At 41.8% G+C, this 21744-nt stretch overlaps 1 protein-coding gene across 1 annotated transcript in view; it reads left to right on the forward strand.

Annotated features, from left to right (window-relative positions):
• Nucleotides 1-7090: 7090 nt before the first annotated feature.
• Nucleotides 7091-21744, forward strand: part of LOC126095117 (venom carboxylesterase-6-like) — a 116192-nt gene continuing 101538 nt past the window's right edge. Inside the window, exon 1 of the mRNA XM_049909825.1 lies at nucleotides 7091-7196. Within this exon, the coding sequence (XP_049765782.1) occupies nucleotides 7113-7196 (84 nt within the window). The 5' untranslated portion in view covers nucleotides 7091-7112. The remainder of the gene's footprint in view (nucleotides 7197-21744) is intronic.

Consider the following 21744-nt stretch of genomic DNA (forward strand, 5'->3'; position numbering starts at 1 on the left):
AATTTTACATAGCTTTAAAATTGTCCTCTCTTAATAAAAGTTCAATGGTTTCATTTTATCCTACTACTACGGCGCATTATAGTACTGTGGCATTATCTGTGCCCTCACTAATTAAAAATTTCCCTGTCTTTCAAGATGTAAAGGACGTCTCAGGCCTCATCTAATGTAAGCCTCGATTAGTTGTCGACGGTTGGTTAGCAGTTTTAAACTGATCCCACTTTTAATGTGTTCTTTTAATGCTATTTCTGCTAGCTATTAATTTGCATATTACTTTCTGACAGTATAGACTGTAAGGCTTCGCTACTTTCCTTGTTGATCAGGAACGAGAGTTTGTCAATAGGAGTGGCACATGTGCATGTTCTTTTATCTGATGACTGTTGTGCTTTGTTCCACGTTGCCACTTACATATCCCCACCAAATTTTAAACTTGTTTGCCACTCATGTAAAAGGAAAGTTTACGGTTTATATAATAATTTTATATTGCACCTTCCACTCACTTACCACAGTTCTGGACCGACCCGGTCAATGCGCTCCTTTACTACGCATAATGCACTTATAACTTATACCGTGTACTTTTTATGTATTTTTTTGTTTTTTCTTCATTTTAAACGTAAACCACTAAATTCAAATAGTGAACTGCCGGGCTAGTGTCCCCGTGTTCTTCTCTCTGTCAACAGATGGCAGTACTTTTGCCACTCTAGTTTTCCAATTCGCCTCCTCGTTCGTATCCGCTACTCCCTGTTCTGAGCTCATAGGCTGCACACCGCGCCTGGTATACGCGGCGCTCGGGGACAACAGCACAGCGTAAGTGTCGTGATGTCATTTACATACATTCCATACCCAGGCAGTCGTCCGTAGTACTCGCTGGTGCCACTTGCGCATTGACATAGGTTTCATAGCACCTAACGCGACCGGGGTTTCGAAATGTTTTTAAAAGTTTTTAAAACTTTTTAGGAAAATTTGTTTTTTGTTTTTTATGTGTGTTGTGACGTGTGAAAATTATCTCCCGTCTTTTGCTATTTCCAGTACGACATCTGAGGATGGGCTTATAACAGTCCTAGACCGATCGTGTGAAAATAAAGTAATTTACAACTGAAGCGGTAGTTTCAACCCCTGATTTTCCCGTTTCATGGAAATTTCATGTACATCGAAATACCTAAAACGGCAGGAGAGATCATAGACCTCTGGCGTACCTTGTTTTTAAGAATATTACTGCTCTCGTAATTACAAAGGTACGAGCCGACTACGTGAGAACGCGCACTAAGCGTGCGCAATCAGCTGATCGCCACTGAATGTCAAGGAGCTCGCACGTCTGCCGCTTGGAGCGCTGCCTCGCGCTTATTTCTTGTCGCGGCGTGGACGCTCTGTGAATTCCGTGATTTAGGAATTAATTATTCTGTTGTAATTGACTAGTAACTAATTTTTGCACAACATGTGAAGGAAATAAATGTCCATATTCTCTCTCCTACTCGAGTTTATTACACACGTGATTGAAAGAAACGTATAACTCAGAGCAGGGAGTTGTTAAATGCAATAACCGCCATCCATAGCCCACACGCCGAGCATGCCCAATAAACTGCTCCCTATTAACCCTACGAGTTCAGCGATACTGCTGATCCCGACTTGGCTCGGTTACATTTTGCTCTACTGAGCAGTCAAACGATGATACACACATTGTCGGAAAGATTTCCTCGCCTGACAGTGTAACGTAATCCTTAAGTCAAATTTCATGTCTTACTGCAGTTATTCGCCTTCGTTATTCGACGTCAAATTGCAGCGGAATATTATCGGAGAAGGGGGAAAACGTATGGCAGAAGAAAAAAAATAGTGTAAAAATTGATCAATAGATACCGCTGTAAAGGTCAGAATACGTAAATGAAAGAACCTGTCATGCGCACGACCCATTGAAGTAGGTATAAACACGCCATGTACACGGCCTTTTCCTCCTTTCGAGTCTGCTACGTTCGCCGTGACTGTCTCAATGCAGGATCGCGCTCTGTTTGTAAAGCTCTGCAGAAGTTCATGACACTGAAGGGTTTGAAAAAATGCGTTGGTCCGATGACTTCCGTGGGTCTGGAGAAAATGATTCGGAAATTCGAGAAAACGAGTTCTTTTGTGTGTAATATGGTAGAGGGAGAAAACGAACTGATTCGACGTCATTGGAAGGAGTGGCCATAGCAATGCAGGAGGGGACGAGTGGTGGTGTGCAAACGTGTAATGCACGGAGAATTGCCAGAACATTGGACATACCCATGAGCACGGTGCGCAAAATAATACGGAACATCCTTCTTTGCTATCCTTTCAAAATTACGCATATGCACGAGTTGCTTGCTGTTGATCTGCCAGCAGAGAGACCGTCGCTTTAGAATTTTCTGCTCGCATGGAAGTGGACAATGATTGGCCGTGGAAGATTTTGTGTACAAACGAAGCCCACTTCCATCCGACAGGATATGTCAATACACAGGATTGTTGAATATGGGCAACGGAAAATCCACACGCAAAACAACCAGTACCACTTCATCCTGAAAAGGTCACTGTGTGGTGCAGGTTTACGGCATCATTTATCATAGTGCCATATTTTTTCGAAGAGAGAAATGCTTCCAGTCCCGTTGCCTTTACCGTCACTGGTAAGCGCTACGAGTGTCTTTTGCAACCGCGTCATTCCAGCTCTACAACAGCGTGGATGTGTGATGGGATCATATTTATGCAAGATGACGCACTTCGGCACATTGAAAATCCAGTTAAGCAGCTGCTGAAGCGCCATTTCGGAAATGCTAGAATTATCAGCCGCCATTTTCCTATAGCCTAGCCGTCCCGATCACCTGACTACTTCACCGTGTGGCTTCTGGCTGTGGGGCTATCTGAAAGATGTTGTGTTCAGTGTTCCGATAGCAAACTTAGCTGCATTGAAGGCACGCATTGCGCAACACATTCTGAACGTGACCCCGGAAACACTTCGATCAGTTGTGGAACATGCTGTTTCTCGATTTCAGCTTGTTGCAGAAAACGGTGGACAGCGTATTGAACATGTTTTGCGCCTGTCACATGGAAATTTATAATCGGATTTGATTTTGATTGATGCTTTTTATGCGGGTTGCGGCCTCAGAACAATTAAAAAACCGATGCGATTGATGCTTTTTATGCGGTTTTTGGCATCGTGACAGTTAAAAACCGATTTTTCCCATCCGATGTGATATGACCTTGTCGTGTTGGATGGGCTTACGTAACTAACGATATCACATCTGTACACCCATGCAAACAGAGTAGTACAGTTTGTTTAACGTCAAACAAACACCTTAGGCATTGTTGTATGATTCATTTGCCATTTGTAGTTGACCAATATTAAATACTGATGCTAACAGCGCCGTCCGTTGCTACATTTTGTAACTATTTATTTTTCTTCTGCCATGCGATATCCCCCTTCTCCGATAATATTCCGTTGCAATGTGACGTCATTCTGACGAGTGGTGTTGTTTCTACAGCGGTTTGAAAGTTTAATTATAATCACCCTGTGTTTACTCGATCAGATGTCAACATCTTTCCAGAGCGTGTTCGGAAATTCCTATTACAAACTTCTAGGATTTGTAGAGGCGGAAGAGTACGTAATATTTACAATGGCAACCCAACTCCGGAAACGTCATCCAACGACACTCCAGAGTGTCAAAGGTATAGGCGTCGGGGTGATTCCATGATGATGTTACAATCTTTCTAGTGTGGTGAAGAATAAATGTCTTAATTTGAGGTTAGAGGCCTTGTACCGGAAATTGACGAGTCGAAAGTTACAAACAAAACCCGTTCTGATACCTCTGACTGTGGAATACATGTATCGGTTCTGTTACTGGTAAGAGTGTAGGGTAGGCAACTTCCATGGGTGGTAGTATGGAACAAAACAAGAAAAAATGCCTATTAAATATGGGCTCTAAAATGCACACCTTAAGAGCTAGAACACTTGTTCCATAGAGGAGATGTCTTCCACACTAGCGAAGATGAACAAGTGCTCATATCTTCTCAGGTATGCATTTTGGAGCCCATGGTTAGTAGACATTTTTCTTGTTCTGGTCCAAACTACCACCTCTGTAAGTTGTCTACATTACAATCTTAACAAAGACAGTGTCGGTAAAAATGTTCCACTGTCAGAGGTATCAGAATGATTTTCGCTTGTAACTTTCGACTCCTTCCCTTCCGAACCAGGGACCCAAACCTCAAATCGATACATTTCTCCGTCTCCATCATCCTTGAAAGTTTGTAACGTCATCACGGAATCAAATGGATATACAGACATTTACAGGCGCCGGCGCCTATAATTTTGACGCTCTGTAGCGTCGTTTCCGGACATGGGTTCTTATTCTAATTATTGTGTGGTCATTCTCCTCTACGAGTCATATAAGTTTGTATCGCAGGGAGATAATAGTTTTGTGTGTGACAGCTTATACTGTTTTCTCGGTGAATTGATTGATGAAATATTCTCAGACTGTCAGACGAGCGCAAATTGTCTTTAAGTTACATTTCTACGAGTTTTCTTATCGTCACCTTGAGGAGGACTGTCAGTTTCTGATGGAATGTGACCTTTTCTCACTACGGAACAGCAGCATCCCTTACCGTGTGGGTAACAGGTGATCCAAACGACAAAACTAATGCCTCTGCAAACATATGTTTTGGCCTGTGATGGTGGTTGTGCGGCGGAGGCTTTTGGTGGCTAAAGCCGCTTCTCTCGTGGAACTTCCTTTAAAACCGCTGTCCAGGGGCCGAGATCGCCATTTACTGGCATTTTCACTACGTGTTTGAAGACGGCGTCGGAACTCGTTGGCACATACAATATATCGAACGTGTGTTGTCGTTGCTTTGATCTACAAGTGAAGACTTGTCTGCCTGGTTGAGGGGTGTTCTTACGTGCTCCACACATTACTGCGGGATACAGAGAAGAGTGGGTATGGTTATAGCTCGATGATACTTTGTTCCAACACAAGTACAGGGTGGCGCACGAAATGTGTGACCTATTGTTTCTTTCACAATTTACGATGCACGTTAGATATCCCGCTGGGATCTCTACAGCAGTACCAGCAGAGCTTGGAAAAACAAATGAGTTACGAAATGACGTGTAATTCACGATACTCCCGCTAGGAGACTAGTAAGCAGCAATGGCTGACAATGGAAGACTGACGACACAGCAACGATAAGCAATCGTGTTACTTTTTCATGAAACGAAAAGCCTTGTTGTGACTCAGAGGCGTTTTCGACAACAGTTTAACACACGTTGGATCCCTTTCAATAAGACCATCCTTAGGTTGTACGATAAATTTGTACAGGAAGGAGCAGTATTGGAAGCGAATCGACCACGGCCTAAGCCTCTTTCGTGATGACTGGGTGTTGTGTGATGTCCTTAGGTTAGTTAGGTTTAAGTAGTTCTAAGTTCTAGGGGACTGATGACCATCGGTGTTATGTCCCATAGTGCTCAGAGCCATTTGAACCTAAGCCTCTTTGTTCGACGGAGAATATTGAAGCGGTACGAGTTGCTGTACAGAAAAGTCCCGGGAAATCGTGTAGAAAGGCAGCAGTGCAACTGGGAATATCCAGACGCTCCGTTCAACGCATTCTTAAAAGTGACCTCCATATGTACCCATACAAGATTACTTGTGCACAGAAGCTCACTGAAGAACACAAGCAGCAGAGACTATTCGGTCAGTGGGCGGAGGATAGGGAAGAAACGAGGCGCATTTTCATTTAGACGGTGTGGTTAACAAACAAAATGTACACTTTTGGGCCACTGAAAACCCACAAGTGCTTCACGAACGACAACATTATGCTTCGAGGATTACAACGTGGGCAGCAATTTCCAGTAACGGACTTATTGGACCCTTTTTCTTTGAAGAAACCGTGAGCAGCGAGCGTTATTTGAGCATGCTTCGCAATAGCCTCATTCCACAGCTTCTTGCTACTGTCTTGCCCTTCAACACGAAGTGGTTCATACAAGATGGAGCGAGGCCACGTACTGCAAACACTGTGTTGGAGTTTTTACACGAGAATTTCGATATGCGGATCATTTCACTCAGGTTTACAGGTCGCTTCAATGACGGACAAAATTGGCCCCCCAACAGTCCAGACCTCAATCCATGTGACTTTTTTTTGGGGGGGTACCTAAAGGAAACAATTTTCCCGGAACGTCCACGTGATTTAATGGACCTCAGAAGACTTATTCTTCAGGCTTGCAGTGAAATTACGGAAGACATGTGCCTCAGGGTAATCACTAACTTCAGTGTTCGTTTGAAGGAAGTTAGGAAACGAAATGGTGGACATATTGAGCATGTGCTGACTTAGAACAAATCTCCATCGACGGCTCTTCACTGTAATATATGTTCCTTTCAGATTGTATTGACAATAATGTTTCTATTCAAAAACAAAATGGTAACACATTTCTTGCGCCACCCTGTAGATACTTCAATTAATATGGATTAATGAAAACCTCTGTAGGTAAACATCGATAACATTTCATGCACGTTCCCCACCTTCCCCTGTTCCATAGATGAAATACTTCAGTTAAAATGAGGTCTTGTTGGTTTTTTCAGGTATGAATTCAATAGATCCTGTTGGATTCGCGGAGCAAATGAAGGAGTAAACACAGTGAGTGTCCTGTAAACTGTGGACAACTAGGACAGGTCTTTGTGTCAAGGGGAATATGGCAGTATAGGCAGGTCTGTCAAAAATCTCAGATAGGAATTTAGGAGATCACAGGAGTGGCACCTGTCAAGGTCTGCACCGGGTACACTTACTCTCCAGTAGCATTACAGATGAATATAAAAATGGTCCCAATACTAACTTCCGAGAGACACCTGACTAAATTACTTCAGTTTTGATTTTTCGTTAAATATGCAATATGTATCAACATATGTTATTCTGTTTCCATTCGTGGTCATACATCTTTGTAGATGATCATCAAATTAAAGAAATCAATCAACTTACGACAGATGTAATAGACTGATAACTCGTAGTAATATTCGATAACATGAGACAGCAGATACGAAATGTGACGCTATGTTGAAGCGGGATACCTGTTCCGCTCGCTGCGAGCGGGGTCCGTACTGGAGAGAGCGGGCAGTAGCGAGCCGCCAGCCGACATGCCAACATCTCTGCCGCTGCTGTTCGCAGCCATCTTCCTGTGGACCGGCGCGGTATCGAGTCGCCGTTATCCAGCTGAGATCGTGAGTAGTCCACGTCATTAGACGCTTTCTTGCTGCTTCATTTAATGCGACAGTGACGTTAACACAGCCGATATCGGTGTACCGCATTACGGGTGCGACAGTGAAGAGCAGTAAACTTTCCAGTACGTTTTTTGAAGTTAGAGCAGCTTTGCAGGAAACCTTCCGTGAAGTTTGGAAAAAAGGAAAGAGGTAATGGCAGAAGTAAAAATCAGAATCGTGAATCGTGCCTGAATAGCTCACTAGGTAAGAAGAAAAGGCGAGGTCCCTGCTTCGAGTTGCGTTCGGGCAAACAATTTTAATATACCAGAAAGTTTGAAAATAATACACACGCCGCTGTAGGGTGAAAAGATACGTTCTGAGGAATTGTGATCGTTTGACATAACTTTCCGATGTATTCAGTGGTATTGTATAACGGTTAACGTTGCTACCGCCGTAAACGTAATTCCAAAAGTCATTCACATTACCGTCCACCAAAGTGCCATTGTGCAGCAAGGATGGTTCTATATGTTAACGTGTAACTGTGTTGCCAACGAAACAACTTACATAAGGAAAAGTGTTAAAATTCATTAATCGTTCGCCAGTAATACTAGTGTTTCAGGTCTCTGCATTACTTCTCAGAGAACCTTCGCTTAGTACTTCGTTTTTATCGTGTGTTTTCTATATCTTCCTACCGTAAGCTGATTTTCAATTCTGCATAATATTTGTACTAAAAATTCTCATTAACCTATACTTTGTATTCTTGCATTTATCCTCCATTATAGACTACTGCCCTTTCGTGCACACTTTACAACGTAGAGCAGGTTCCCGCCCAATATTCTGGTATGTGTTCCTCCCGTGTTATTTCTTATATCCCATCATTCTCCCTTTCTCAATTTCTGTTTAATGTTTAACATTGTTCTGAAACATCAGATTTTAAATGTTCACAGTTCTTCCTGTAAGCTCTATTCGATGAAATTCTCTACTGAGATCATTCTTGATTGTTATACAAGAGTGCCTCCATGTTTTCGCTACTTCACTTCTGTCTTGTGCTCTCCATGAAATCGCCTTAATTGGTGCAAGCCTGTATCTTTTAATCAAATTGTTCTTCTCGGTATTTTTCGTAAATAAACGTTATTCTAATCGCTGCAACTAATTATACAGAAATTAATGCTTTTCTCTGAAGGTCCTGACAGGGAACAAAGAGGCTACTCTCCTTGGGAAAATTTTTGAAATAAATACTATATTTTTTTTCAAAGCGGCTAAGAAAGCAACATCCTCGAAAAACAATGAATTATTTCTGAAAAATAGAAACAGAAAAGTAAAGCACTAACTTGCAGGTTGCTTTTAAGACACCATTAGGCTATTATTTTGTCAAAACTATTTCTTCCTCTTTAGCATAAGGGAACCCTGGATTGTCTCTTTTTATTTTCCCCTGAACGCAGAACTAAAATTATAGTCTTTACGTTCAAGTGACGAAGAAGCTACTGTACACAACCAAAAAGAACTCAGCAGGTTGCCACACTGTGGACCCCTAATCTCTCATTCCTCAGCGCAGTATGAGGATCATTGTTAAAGTCGCTGAAACATGGATATCAAAGCGTCTTGTCAGAGGTTGTTTGTCATCTTGGATGTCAGGCCCCCTTCACTCTCTTTTCTGTCACTCTGGGTCATTTTTAGCTTAGATGTGTTAAACTTAAATTCTGTGCTGTATAGTTTGTCCTTTAAGTTCAGTACTTCTTTTGAGGATTCCTTATTTCGGTCAAAACGGTGTCAGGAGTCAGACTGATAGATTTTTTAAATATATTTTCCCCTTATCTGGGTTTGAGATGTTGATTATTCTGAGAAATCTTTTAGTCTCCTATTTCGAAGATTACGGACATCAGATAAATACTACACGAAATTGCAGATTATGAACGATGTATTACGTAACACAGACACAACTAGTACTCCAGACATCGAATAAAAGTTGCTCTACTGCATTAGTAGGCTACAGTTAAAAACTTTTTCTGTTTCTTAATTTATTGTTTGGAATATGTTTACTGAAACGACATACTACTTTAAAGACATTCCGTAGCTTTTGACGAGTATAGTACTGCATAATTGGTTAATGTAGTTTTCGAAATCGTTTTAGAAATGTTGCATCTTGGAAGGCGGACAGTGACTTAAATGTGTGGCCAAAATCTTCAGGCACAGAGCAGCTTCACCATCGTTGGTTAACTACGTCTGCTGACTGCTAAGCGGGAGTTTGCCTGCTGCGGTCGGCATTCGAGGACGTGCTGTGTTTACGTCCCAGCGGCGGTCGGACGAGACGAACATGTCGCAGGAGAGTACTGAGACTAAGTCGTTCGACGGCAGCACCTGTAAATACGCGCCTACTGAGCACGTAGCGAACATGGAAGAACTTTGGAAGAATAAGTTCAGATTTAGCTTCCCGTACGGTTGCAATGACTTCCATGGTACTAGAGGGAGCAGTAGAGGGCAAAAACTGCAGAGGAAGACAGAGATTGGAATACGTCAAGCAAACAATTGAGGACGTAGGTTGCAAGTGCTACTCTGAGATGAAGAGGTTAGCACAGGAAACGAATTCGTGGCGGGCCGCATCAAACCAGTCAGTAGACTGATGAAATAAAAAAAAAAAAAAAAATGGTTGCACTAAACAGCGGATAACCGCGACAGACGAGCGGTGTATTGTGAAACTAGGTTTTCCTGCAGCAGATAAACTGACCAGCTGGAACTTTATGACCACCTGCCTAACAACCGGTATGTTCACCTTGGGCACGGATAACAGCGCCGGCGTGGAAGCAGCGAGGCCTTGGTAGATAACTCCTGTAAATTACGGGGAGGGGAGCGATGTGCTTTTTACGCCACGCAAATCACATCCCAGGTGTATTTGATCGGTTTCAGATCTGGCGAGTTGGGTGTGGTGAGGCACGTCAGTTTGGAACTCATCACTTTTTTCCTCGAACCACTCCATCATTCGTGGCCTTGTGACATGGGGCAATATTTTGACGTCGGGGAATGTGGTCGTCGTGAAGGGATGTACGTGGTCTGCAATCAGTACGATACTCTTTGGCCGTCATGGCACGATCTCTACTGACCCCACGTGAATCTTGCCCAGAGCTTAATGGAGCCGCTTCCGGCTTGTCTCTGTCCCACAGTACAGGTATCAAGGTTGCTCTGGAAGACGTCAGATTCACGCCCTCCCATCAGCATGATGCAGAAGGTGTCGGGATTCATCAGACCGTGCAACGTTCTGCCACTGCGCCAACGTCCAGTGCCGATGCCCACGTGCCCATTTCAGTCGCAGTTGTCGATGTCGTGGTGTTGACAGTGGTACCCGCATGGGTCGATGACCGCTTGAGCCCATTGTTAGGAGTCATCCGTTCACTTGTACTCTGCCCAGCATTAAAGTATGATATTAGTTCCGCCAAAGTTCGCCGCCTGTCTGTAACCTCCCCCTCACTTATCGACCTTAATGACAGTGAAAAATTAAACCGCGTGTACCTAATGGAAATTTGGGAAAAGCAATCGTCACCGAAGTTAATCAGTCGGCAAAGAGGGAGGAAAGGGTTACATCTAAATGAAAGGAAAAATGCAAATGAAACCGGTGAAAATTAATTTTGAAAAGGGGCAAAGTTAATAAAGAAGTAAATGTGCAGTCGTTATGTTAACAATTAACTAGCGGTAATTAGGTATTTGAGATTTGGGGGAAATTACGGTCGCCAGTCCTAAGGACAATTACTATAGTAACTGAAAAAGAAAGGTTATTACACATATAATTAGCACTAGAAGTGTGGCAACTGAAGGTTGACACATGTAGTGTGAAAACTGAAAGTTTGCCAGAAGTAATAAATTTCGCTACACTCTGACTTAATTTAGCAAAAGAATTAATAAAACCGGAAAATTGAAAGTTAATTTAGTGACTGAAGTTAATAGTGAGCTTTCTTTCTGAAGCACATCGAAATTCAGTAAAATACGGTTAGTCTTGGACTACCTCAACAATCATTTCAAAAGCTACTTGAATCTACACAATTTAGAAATAAGAGATTTAACTTTGAACTTGAATTAAATGATTCTGAACAATTAACAATAGTAAAATTTAGTACGTACCAAGCTGAGCTGCAGTCACAGGTAAGATAAAATACAGTAACAAAACTCGCACTCTTAATTTGTGCTTGTGTAATCTGAATACCTTAACTGAACTTTGAAATTAAAGCAGTGAAATGATGTTACTTTAATGCTGGCGTTTGAATTTCAACGACACTCGGGTTCATTCCGGAAAAGGAAGGGACCCTGCTTGGTAATGCAATTGGGACAATGAGCAGCAAAGGTTCTTGCTACGTTGCTGTAATTTAGTTACGAAAATGGTACAGTTTGAAAAGCTGAGGTCTGCCATACAGTTCTAAAACTTTACGTGCTTCCAGTCTTCCTTGTTGGTTGATTGAAGGTTTGAAGCCGTCGATCGAGGAGGTGGCGACAGTCACTCATGTCGGCCGTCGCTGTTGCAGAAGCTGGATGTTGGCTCGCCTTCTTCTCGACACGGTCACCAGGCGAAACGGGCTCTTGATGTGCGCCAGCTAATGGTTCCCGTCCGCGACACCATGTCAGAAACTATCATCGAGAGTCGAGCGCAATTACATGCTGCCAAACCCCGAAAGCGCGGCAACTCGCGGGAGCTTCACACAACGCACCTGCTCCACTCGCTACTCCAGCCAGACTCCCTCTGCTCAGCCCGCGCTCCACGCGGCAGAGTTAACACTACCAAAGATCCTAAACACTTTCGTTCTTCACACGACCTATCGATGTAATCGTTCGATAGCAGTTTTCCCTAGGCAAGACCCAGCGTAAAAATACAAATAATATTTACGAAACAAACCAATTATACATCGACATAAATGCATAAATATATATATACAAATAGTAAAACAATTACAATATACGAAGACACAGAAATGTTATATATTCAGGTAACAAAAATAAGGAAAACAAATTTATAGTACAATAGATGGAAATAGGAGGATATGCATTTCCGGCGTTACATGTCCTCTTTTTACCCGTATACTCAGCCTACGACGCCCGGTGTAGGCCGCCCAATCCCACGAAGTCTGACCGTGGTTTCACCTCGGTTTCGCCACGCATAAAGAGACACTCATCACAGCACTCTTTGAATACAAGTCATATAGTTTCCGAACTGCTCATACCTAGCTCCGGGCTATCAGAATCTGTCCTAGGTCAGACTTAAACAGACCGCGCGCCTTCCCCAATCTACTTCCGGACAGCACGCTCGCTGATACTACACACGCCGTGAGTGTGTATGATAGCAGTCGTTCCTCGTCAGGTGACGCAGCTCTCGCCAGGTCGGGCTTATACCAATAATAACTCTGTGGTTGTAATGTTCTGGCTATCAGTGTATGCACTGTGTTTCGAAAATAATTTTACGAACTTCTGGGACAAGTTCTTCACAGCAGAACATGGCTCTGAGCACTATGCGACTTAACTTCTGAGGTCATCAGTCCCCTAGAACTTAGAACTACTTAAACCTAACTAACCTAAGGACATCACAAACATCCATGCCCGAGGCAAGATTCGAACCTGCGACCGTAGCGGTCGCGCGGTTCCAGACTGTAGCACCTAGAACCGCTCGGCCACCCCGGCCGGCTAGCAGAAAATGAAAAAGAAGTCACAGTGAATTAGTTATCTAAAATGCTTAAAACGCATAAGAGCTACGAGTACTTGTTCATCTGCGATACTGTGAAACACGTATCTTCTAGTGCAAGTTTTTTGCATTACATATTGCGGGAGAAGGTAGTACGGACCAAAACAAGAAAAAAATGTCCAGTAAACATAGGCTTTTAAATGCATACCTTAAGAGCCACGAGCACTTGTTGAGTAGAAAACACGTGTTTCGCAATAGCGATGATTAACGACTGCTCATAGCTCGTAAGGTATGCATTACAGAGCCCATGTTTACTCGAATTTTTTCCTTGTTTTGGTGTAAGGACCCTGCTCCCAAAGTCTGTAAAAGTATTTTTGAAACATCCTGTATGTGGAATTCAATTTTGATCTAGGTCGCAGTTTTTGTTAAAGTTAATTCAGAACTAGTACGTCAACGATTCATGGGAAAGACTACAGAAAAGGCTGATTTTGTGACACTCGGGCGAAGTTATCAAGGTACAGTATCAGTACCGCAAGCTGCTTTGGAATTATGCACTAAAAATGGTAACGGTTCAAATGGCTCTGAGCACTATGGGACTTAACATCTGTGGTCATCAGTCCCCTAGAACTTAGAACTACTTAAACCTAACTAACCTAAGGACATCCCACACATCCATGCCCGAGGCAGGATTCGAACCTGCGACCGTAGCTGTGGAGCGGTTCCAGACTGGAGCGCCTATAACCGCTTGGCCACCGCGGCCGGCAATGGTAACGGAACCAACATATGCTGCCGGGACTAACAGCTCAGTGCAGCTAGTGTTTCGGGCTACCAACACTTTAGAACAACATATTACAGCCAAAACACAAAAACGTGAAGCATGAAAATTTAGGCTAGCCCACGAGGCCCACAGTCGAACCGCTTAGCTCACAGGCGAACGAGTCACTGACACAACAACTTTCGGTCCATTTGCAGCCGCAAACACGATCGGGAGATTTTCAGCAAAGGAGGGAATATACTTCCTTTCGCGACGTACACATGGTTCTAACTGAATCACCAACAGAATGTCAATTTCTAGTTACCACTGAAAGTCAAAACGGTGCAATCACACCAATATATAAAACGAAGTCATTAGACAATGCTACGTCATTCTCTCACCTAGATTCAAGTAGAGACAGTCTAGTTCTAAACGAGCCCTGGCCTCAGAACAAGAGGATACTTCCAAATAAGAGGACAGAAAACAACGAAAATTTAGGAAATCAAGTAATAAACAAACTGGAGAGCTTCAGCTGTCAGTTAAAAACGATACCAAGACGCATTCAACTGAGAATATACATTCGTTAATGGAACATAACTGCAAAATTAAAGCCAACATGTGTGGCCGAGCGGTTCTAGGTGCTTCAATCTGGAACCGCGCGACCGCTACGGTCGCAGGTTCGAATCCTGCCTAGGACATGGATGTGTGTGATGTCCGTAGGTTAGTTTGGTTTAAGTAGTTATGAGTTCTAGGGAACCGATGACCCATAGTGCTCAGCGCCATTTGAACAATTTTTTTGCAAAATGAAATTCCACGTCCGGAACTGCAGCATGACCCAAAGGTTCCCTGATGTGAAGACGTATCTGCTTAGGCGATAATTATGAATAACAGCAAAATAAAATTTCATCTCCGGAACTGCAGTATGACCCAAAGATTCCCTTTCTGAAGAAGTGTCTGCTTAGGCGACAATCATGAATGGAAAAACGTATCATTTAACTATAAGGATGGATCAAAAAGTTTCCGTTTCAGTGTACTGGTTCAGCATATATACAACCTAGCGTGATTCCCGTGCGGGTATAAAAGCATCGAAATGTAGGCAAGATGCCAACATGGCCTTTGAACTGCAACTTTTTGATGCCCTTAAACCAGGAATGGGCAATAATTTTGGCTCGTGGGCCCTGCATTAGTTAACTTTGCATTTCAGAAAAGGTAAAAATAGTTACATGAATATTATGACTGTCTTGGCAGGCCGCACAAAACCCATTAGCAGACCTATATTTGCCCACACCTGCCTTAAATTATAAATGTGACGAGGGTATTTTCTGCCATCGAGATACTTGAATTGTGACAGCAATTACGAGAAACAGTTGATGTGGCCTTTTTGCACGAATTATGCTCTCCTGAAGTTGCAAATTTCACCAGATTATCACAATGGTATCAGAAGCCGGTACAACAGTCTTGTTCAGGCTCTGCTCCTAGCTGGTAGAGGCATCACATGCCTCTTCGAATACAAATTGTAAACATTTATGCACTACCATGGTCTGGAGCTAGGAGCGACAGAATGCAATTATCTAAAGTGCATGCAACTTGACGCCTCACAAATTTCAGACCGTATACGATTGTGGTGGGTCATTTTAATTGCGTGCTCGAACAGTAGGACCAAATTCCTTATTTTAATTATTGCACCAATCTCTAATTGATGGATGAGTGGTGCTAATGGATCCATTACAGTCGGCCTAAAGCTACGTCGCAACTGCTGTTGTTAGAAGTCTTGATACTATATACTCTTACATGTAAGTCCTGTTGGATATAATTGACTGTGAAACACTACCACTTAGTTTCTCGGAGCATCCCGCCTGTCGCTTTCTCTAGTGCCAAGAGTGTCAACCTACTGACAGAGGGATAATTATATCAATGGATAGCAACCCTTTGGGACAAACGCGTTTTTTCCCGGCCGAGATGCAAAAGCAAAAACGAACGGTGTTTCAGATATTCCAAGCCGAAAATTGCTAATTTTTTAAAGCATTGTACTTGGACGAAGGCTCAAAGGTGACGACATACTCAGTTTGTTTCACAGCGCTCAGAGAACGATATGAAAATTCTGACCACCCACAAGAGAGCCTACCACGTATGAAAAATTTACAAGGCTAAGATAGTCCACCTTACTAGCAAAGCAGCAAAAGGATATGTAGTCACTTCGAGGGATGGAATTAATTCAAAGCACAAGCACATGTCATGTAATTAAGGAATACAATCGAGAGAAACAACAACTCATGGCCATTTTCGTGGATTCGCAGAGACAAGTTCATAACACACAAAACGCAGTTAAAGACTACATAATCCAGCACTTTCAAGAACCCTACATCGCCGTAGTTGCCCCTGCCACACAATTTCCGACGTGACTTGCTCGATCCCCAGACTATACGCAGAAGGTGGAGGACGCGAACACCAGACTTTCTCAACCCTTCGACCTCGAAGATCGAACGCAGATCTTAAGCAAAGTCTTAGTTGATAAGGCGTACGGAACAGACAGTATCCTTACGAGCTTTTATAAGAGATTTGGGCACTTACTGAGGCCACATCACCTGCAGATCTTGACCCCAGAACATTAAAGGGGAGAGGGGGGGGGGGCATTTTGCATTGATACTAAACCATCGAAATCTTACTACTCCATATTTTATTCAAAGGGGATATAATTTATGATTTATGCACCAATTAATTAAAATTTTGTCGCCAGTGGTGTGCCACATACAAAATAAGAACAAAATGTCCTGTTTTACAACCTATACTAACAATACCAGACTGACGGGAACGGTGAATTGTACCAACTGCAATCATTAATTTTACGAGGGTTTAGTAATTTAGGGTTAAATGAAGTTTCAAATAGTATACGATTACCGGAGACTTTCAGTGAGGGAATAACGGTACTTATAGCCACAGAATCCAAATCAGCAATGTTGCAGAATTGTCGAACTATTACGTGGCTTAACGCTAACTTCAAACTATACTCTCGGGCACTTAAAGCACGAATGCGGACATTCACCAGCAAATATTGGGATACTATCAATCTAGCGCGGTATCTGGTCGATCTATGAGAGTTTCTTGCACTATACAGAATCGTTGTATAAATGCGAAAAAACCCTGGATCTTCTCAATTTTAGACTTTCAAAACGCCTACGGCCTCATCGAATATTCCTACCTAAGACAATACTTATTGACTTACTGCTTTGAGCCATATTTCGTTTAGCGTATTTTGCACACCAAAACCAGAGTTAGAGCCTATCAGTCACACACGTCACATGTAAATTTCCACCGAAGTTTGAGACGAGGATCTCCGCTATCGGCGACGTTACATGCGTGAGCCATTGAACTACTTCAACGGCGCCTACGTTCTGACGTCAGGAGATTCACGTAAATGACGACCTCAGCGTCGTCCTTGCTGGCAAAATAGATCTGCGTCTTACGCAATAGCTCATACTGGGTCATGAAGAGAATAGCGGCGCCATCGTTAACTGGCAAAAATCGCCCCTGCTACAGGTGGTTCCCACATGTCACGCTCTGTACGCAGCTCGGTTTGTGCATCTCAGCCAAACCCAAGCATATGTCACATAGACAATGGATGAAGAAAATGCTAGCCTTTTGGATAATCTTACGGGTGCGCCGACCGAGATATTTTTAAGGCAGCCGCTGCTTGGGCAATCTGGCCGTCTGACATTAACCTTTCCAGTGACAGCCACATCCATTTATAAATGCCCCTTGGGTCTGTGCAGTACTCTAATGTATTACAATATTGTTTACTCGAGATTTTCAATTCCTGTCATTTACTGGAAATTGTGTAACTAAATTTTTGTTCAACGCCTCTACGCCATTAGACTCGTATCCGTCACTCTTCATGCCTGAAACAGAATCCCCGCCATGTTATGGCAGTCGTATTTCATTATTACATTGTGAGAGGAACACCTCCACCGTTCTACAGCTTTTTTTGTACTAGCAAGTATTTCGGCGTCCATCAGTACACCCACTTTACAGGAGTTACCCATGGACAGACTGGAGCAGAATTTGGCGAAATGTTCATAAGAAATTCTTACATTCAGTTGTCATTTCCACTTAGGTTGACGTAATCTACGAGAAGGTTCCAAATAGAATGATGTTGCACAACACCATGTCCGCACTAAAGAAAGTGTCAGTTACGGTATACTCTCGCTCATTTATCCATTTTGAAACTAAGTCTTTAATTATTTTTTATTAGACACAGCCCAACAGAATTTTCCCTGACAAAGACAACTCACAATCTATTCTTTTTTCACCCACAATATACAAGCCCAACGCAATCTGACTGATATACCATTAATTAATGCAGAAGAATAGCGCTGAATTGCAAGAAATCCTAACAATAATTCAAATCCAAAAAACATGAAATCAAAGATGTATGAAACTACCTCCAGCCGTGTTAATTGCCTAAACTCATTTCCATCACGGATACCGATAGTGGAAAGTCCTTTCTTTTTCAAAAGTCACACATAAAGTCTTCATAACACGAACTACAGGAATTACAGCAAGTAGCAACAAAAGCCGGCTAAATAAAGGGATTCTGACTAGTATAGACTTTAACTACTAGGAGGCATACGGTTAGCAAAAGAAAGATTTTGTTGAAGAGCAAACAATGTCTTTAGAAAATTTTACCTTATTCATGTGACATCCACTTCCAAAAATTATATAGTTGTCAATAATTCCACTACGCAAACATTATCAACCATACATCTATTATCATTCCTTTCCTTGCATCTTTTCGTATAAGAAATTTCATCTCACTCTACATTGTGTGTCCTACCAACAAAGAGTCTCTACTAAGAAAAACATGTCCATACACTTCTGTATGTACTCGCTAATTTCTAGTACATCCAACAACATAATCTCTTGTCGAGGGCTCAGAGTGGTGTCAGCGTGTTTCAGTGGTGTCTACAGCGCTGCCAACATATAAACAGGCCAGTTACATAGCCCCCCTTCTCCCCTCTAAAAATCAAAGTGTTTTGCGCTGTCGCCAAGAACAAGTTGTTAAAATTTTTTATATTAACAATATAAAATAGAGCAGATGCACACAAAAGTTAAATAATATGCTGTTGCTCAATAAAGAAAAAATTCTCCTCACAGTCCCTAAAGACAGTCCTAATAATTCATCAGAAGAGAAGTCTACGCCAGTTTTACGCACAAAAGCTGAGCAGTATATGAAAATGCACAAGTAAGTAGTGGACAACCATGCAGTCTTGAGGAGGCAGTATTGTCCTCCCCACAGAAAGGTAGTGCTGACTCTTGACATGAAGATTTCTGTTGGTATCGTAAGATTTGTAACACAGGTCTGCAAAAAGATGTTTTTTGAATAATGTTTGAAATTTGATAACTGACTTTTATGTACTTTGTAGCGCTGATTTAAAAACTGCAATCCATTTTTTTGTATCACGTCAGGTTTTATCACAGAAAAGGAGTATTTTTGGGTATAATAACAAAATTTAAGCAATTTATCACACTTTTTCCAACATTATAAAATTTTATTTTATTTATAAATCATGTTCTATTCTACATTTCTAGTACTCTTCCATTTCTCTTGAAGCTCATAAGTCCTTATATTAACGCTTTCGTTTTCAGTCGAAGCCTCTTATATTGCTTTTCCTGCTGTGAACTCGTTGAGGATCATCTCTTTTTATCATCCGGCAGAAGTCCGCTATCATGTTGACGTTCCATCTTCCTTGATATCTTCTTTCCATTTCTTTGATGTCTTGGTGGAATCTTTCGCCCTGCTCTTCACTTACATCACCAAGGTTTGCAGGGAAATAGTCAAGATGTGAGTGGAGAAAATGAACTTTAATGCTCATGTTACAGACCACCTTCTTAAAGTTGCCGCGCATGTCTGCGTCGAATGTCTTGTAGTTTGGATCTCTTTTGTTTCCTAAGAAACCGGTAACAACTAACTTAAAAGATGTCCATGCTTCCTTTTCTTCTATTTCCATTTTGTCCACATAGTTGGGATCTGTCATTAGTTTTCCAATTTCTGATCCGACAAAGATTGCTCCCTTTAGCTTTGCCTCTGGTAAGCCGAGAAACTCTTCACAAAGATATCTTAAACATTCCCCTTCTTTTGGCAATGCCTTAACAAATTGTTTTATCAGCCCCAACTTAATATGAAATGGTGGAAGTAACACCTTTTCGGATCCACAAGGCTTTTCCTCTCAACATTTTTGACCCCTACCTGTAAGGTTTCCCTCAAGGACCAAGTTTTTTTTATGTAGTGTTGCTTTCTTTCTCTACTGCCCCATTCATAGAGAAAGCAAGGGAACTTTGTGTAGCCACTTTCTTTACCAACCAGCATTGAAATCACTTTTAAATTACCACATAGTGTCAATTTGTGGTCTGAATAGCAGAGTTTGCTTAAAACCAGTTCAGGATTTTCGTAACATTCTTTTAAGTGAAGCGAGTGTCCAACTGGTATAGAAGCATACTTCCTTTTGAAGGATCAGTTAAGAGTCTCCACTCATCAGGAGCATATTCTATTTTGATACGTGCCATAAGTCCAGGAAAATCACTGCAAAACACCAGATCACCTTCTTGAGGAAGAAAGATACAAACTCGTTTTCCCTCGATCGATACCAAAAAAAGGATCTACCCAGAGCCAACTTATGTTTATTTTTCCATATAGATCCTAAAACGTCTGCCGATTCTTTAGAAAGGCCTAGGTCTCTAACTAAATCGTTCAGTTCAGATTGTGAGAATGGAATGCGATCGGTTGTGCCAGGATCATAGCAACCTCTGTCTTCTTCACTATCACCTTGCTGAACTAATGGCTCGTGATCATCTATATCATCCAAAGAATCTGGAGGAGAGGGTATTGGTATTTCAGGTCCATGTGGAACAGGGCGAATGGCTGATTGAATGTTAGGGTAAGAAATATCCGTTTGTTTTTCAAACTGAAACCTCGTACGTTCAAGAACAAAAATAACAGTCATCACTATGATTTTTGGGCTCCCTCCAAACCATTGGTATTCCAGAATGTGAGGACTGCTTTTTACGTTGAAACCATTGCCTCAGTTCTTCAACACACACTGAATAAACTTTTTGGGGGGCCCAAGGTTTATCTTGATCGCCTAACTTTATACCAAAGTAGGCGAAAAATACTTTTTCAACAAAATCGGAAATGTTTCTTTGTTGCACAGCTTAGTGATGGCGGGGGAAGGGGCAGCGCAACAGATAGGCACCGACATGAAAATACTGCTGGTTTCTCCTAATTACTCTTTATTTTAGGTATATTTAATATAAAAACGGCTAAATCACAGTATATGGAGATTCTTAAAACCAAAATTCAAAATTAATAGAGTGCCGAAATATCGGAAAAAGCTAAAACTAGACAAGCAGTTTGTGAAATACGCGATGGAATTTTTCACTATTTTTCCAGAAATCAGCGTTGAAAACACTATAAAAATCACGTAATAAATCTGAAACAATTTTTATGTCGCGGACCTGTGTAATGGGCCACAACAGAGCAGACCCACAGCGGTATCAATCGAAATCTTGAAGAATATTGGTAGTATTGGTGGTTCACCACAGAGTAGACCCACTGCAGTCTTAGTAGAGATTGTGATAGTAGTGGGCCACTCACTGTAGCCCTTGTAGAGACGGCCAGCAGCCATCCGTTGCGACAGTGCGGGTGCACATTCATAAATGAAGAGTCTTGAGGATAATATAGCAAGTCCATGAGCCACCATTGTGTAGTCAGTATTGATGTGTATTACAGGTCACTGAGCCACCACTTGTGCACTCACTAATAATTTTTTGTAATATCCTTACAACTACCAATGCTTTTAATCAGTCCCTTGCTGAATTATCAACACAAGTGCAATCAGTAACACAGCCATACATATAGTATGACCAACAGACAAATGTGTGAAGTAAAAATAATTCCTACTGTTTACCTAACTTGAAGTACTGGTGTCTATACAATTACAATTTTAAAACGTAAGAATACAATTACAAACGTAAAGAAAACATCATTATTTGTATTATCATGTTTTTACTATAACATTTGTAGTAATACAGGCTTTACAAAAAGAATAGAAATAAGCATATATATTACTATTAGAGGAATTATAACATAATTAAATAAATAAAAA

This window comes from Schistocerca cancellata, chromosome 8 (genome assembly GCF_023864275.1).
Source record: "Schistocerca cancellata isolate TAMUIC-IGC-003103 chromosome 8, iqSchCanc2.1, whole genome shotgun sequence".
NCBI classification, from domain to species: domain Eukaryota; kingdom Metazoa; phylum Arthropoda; class Insecta; order Orthoptera; family Acrididae; genus Schistocerca; species Schistocerca cancellata.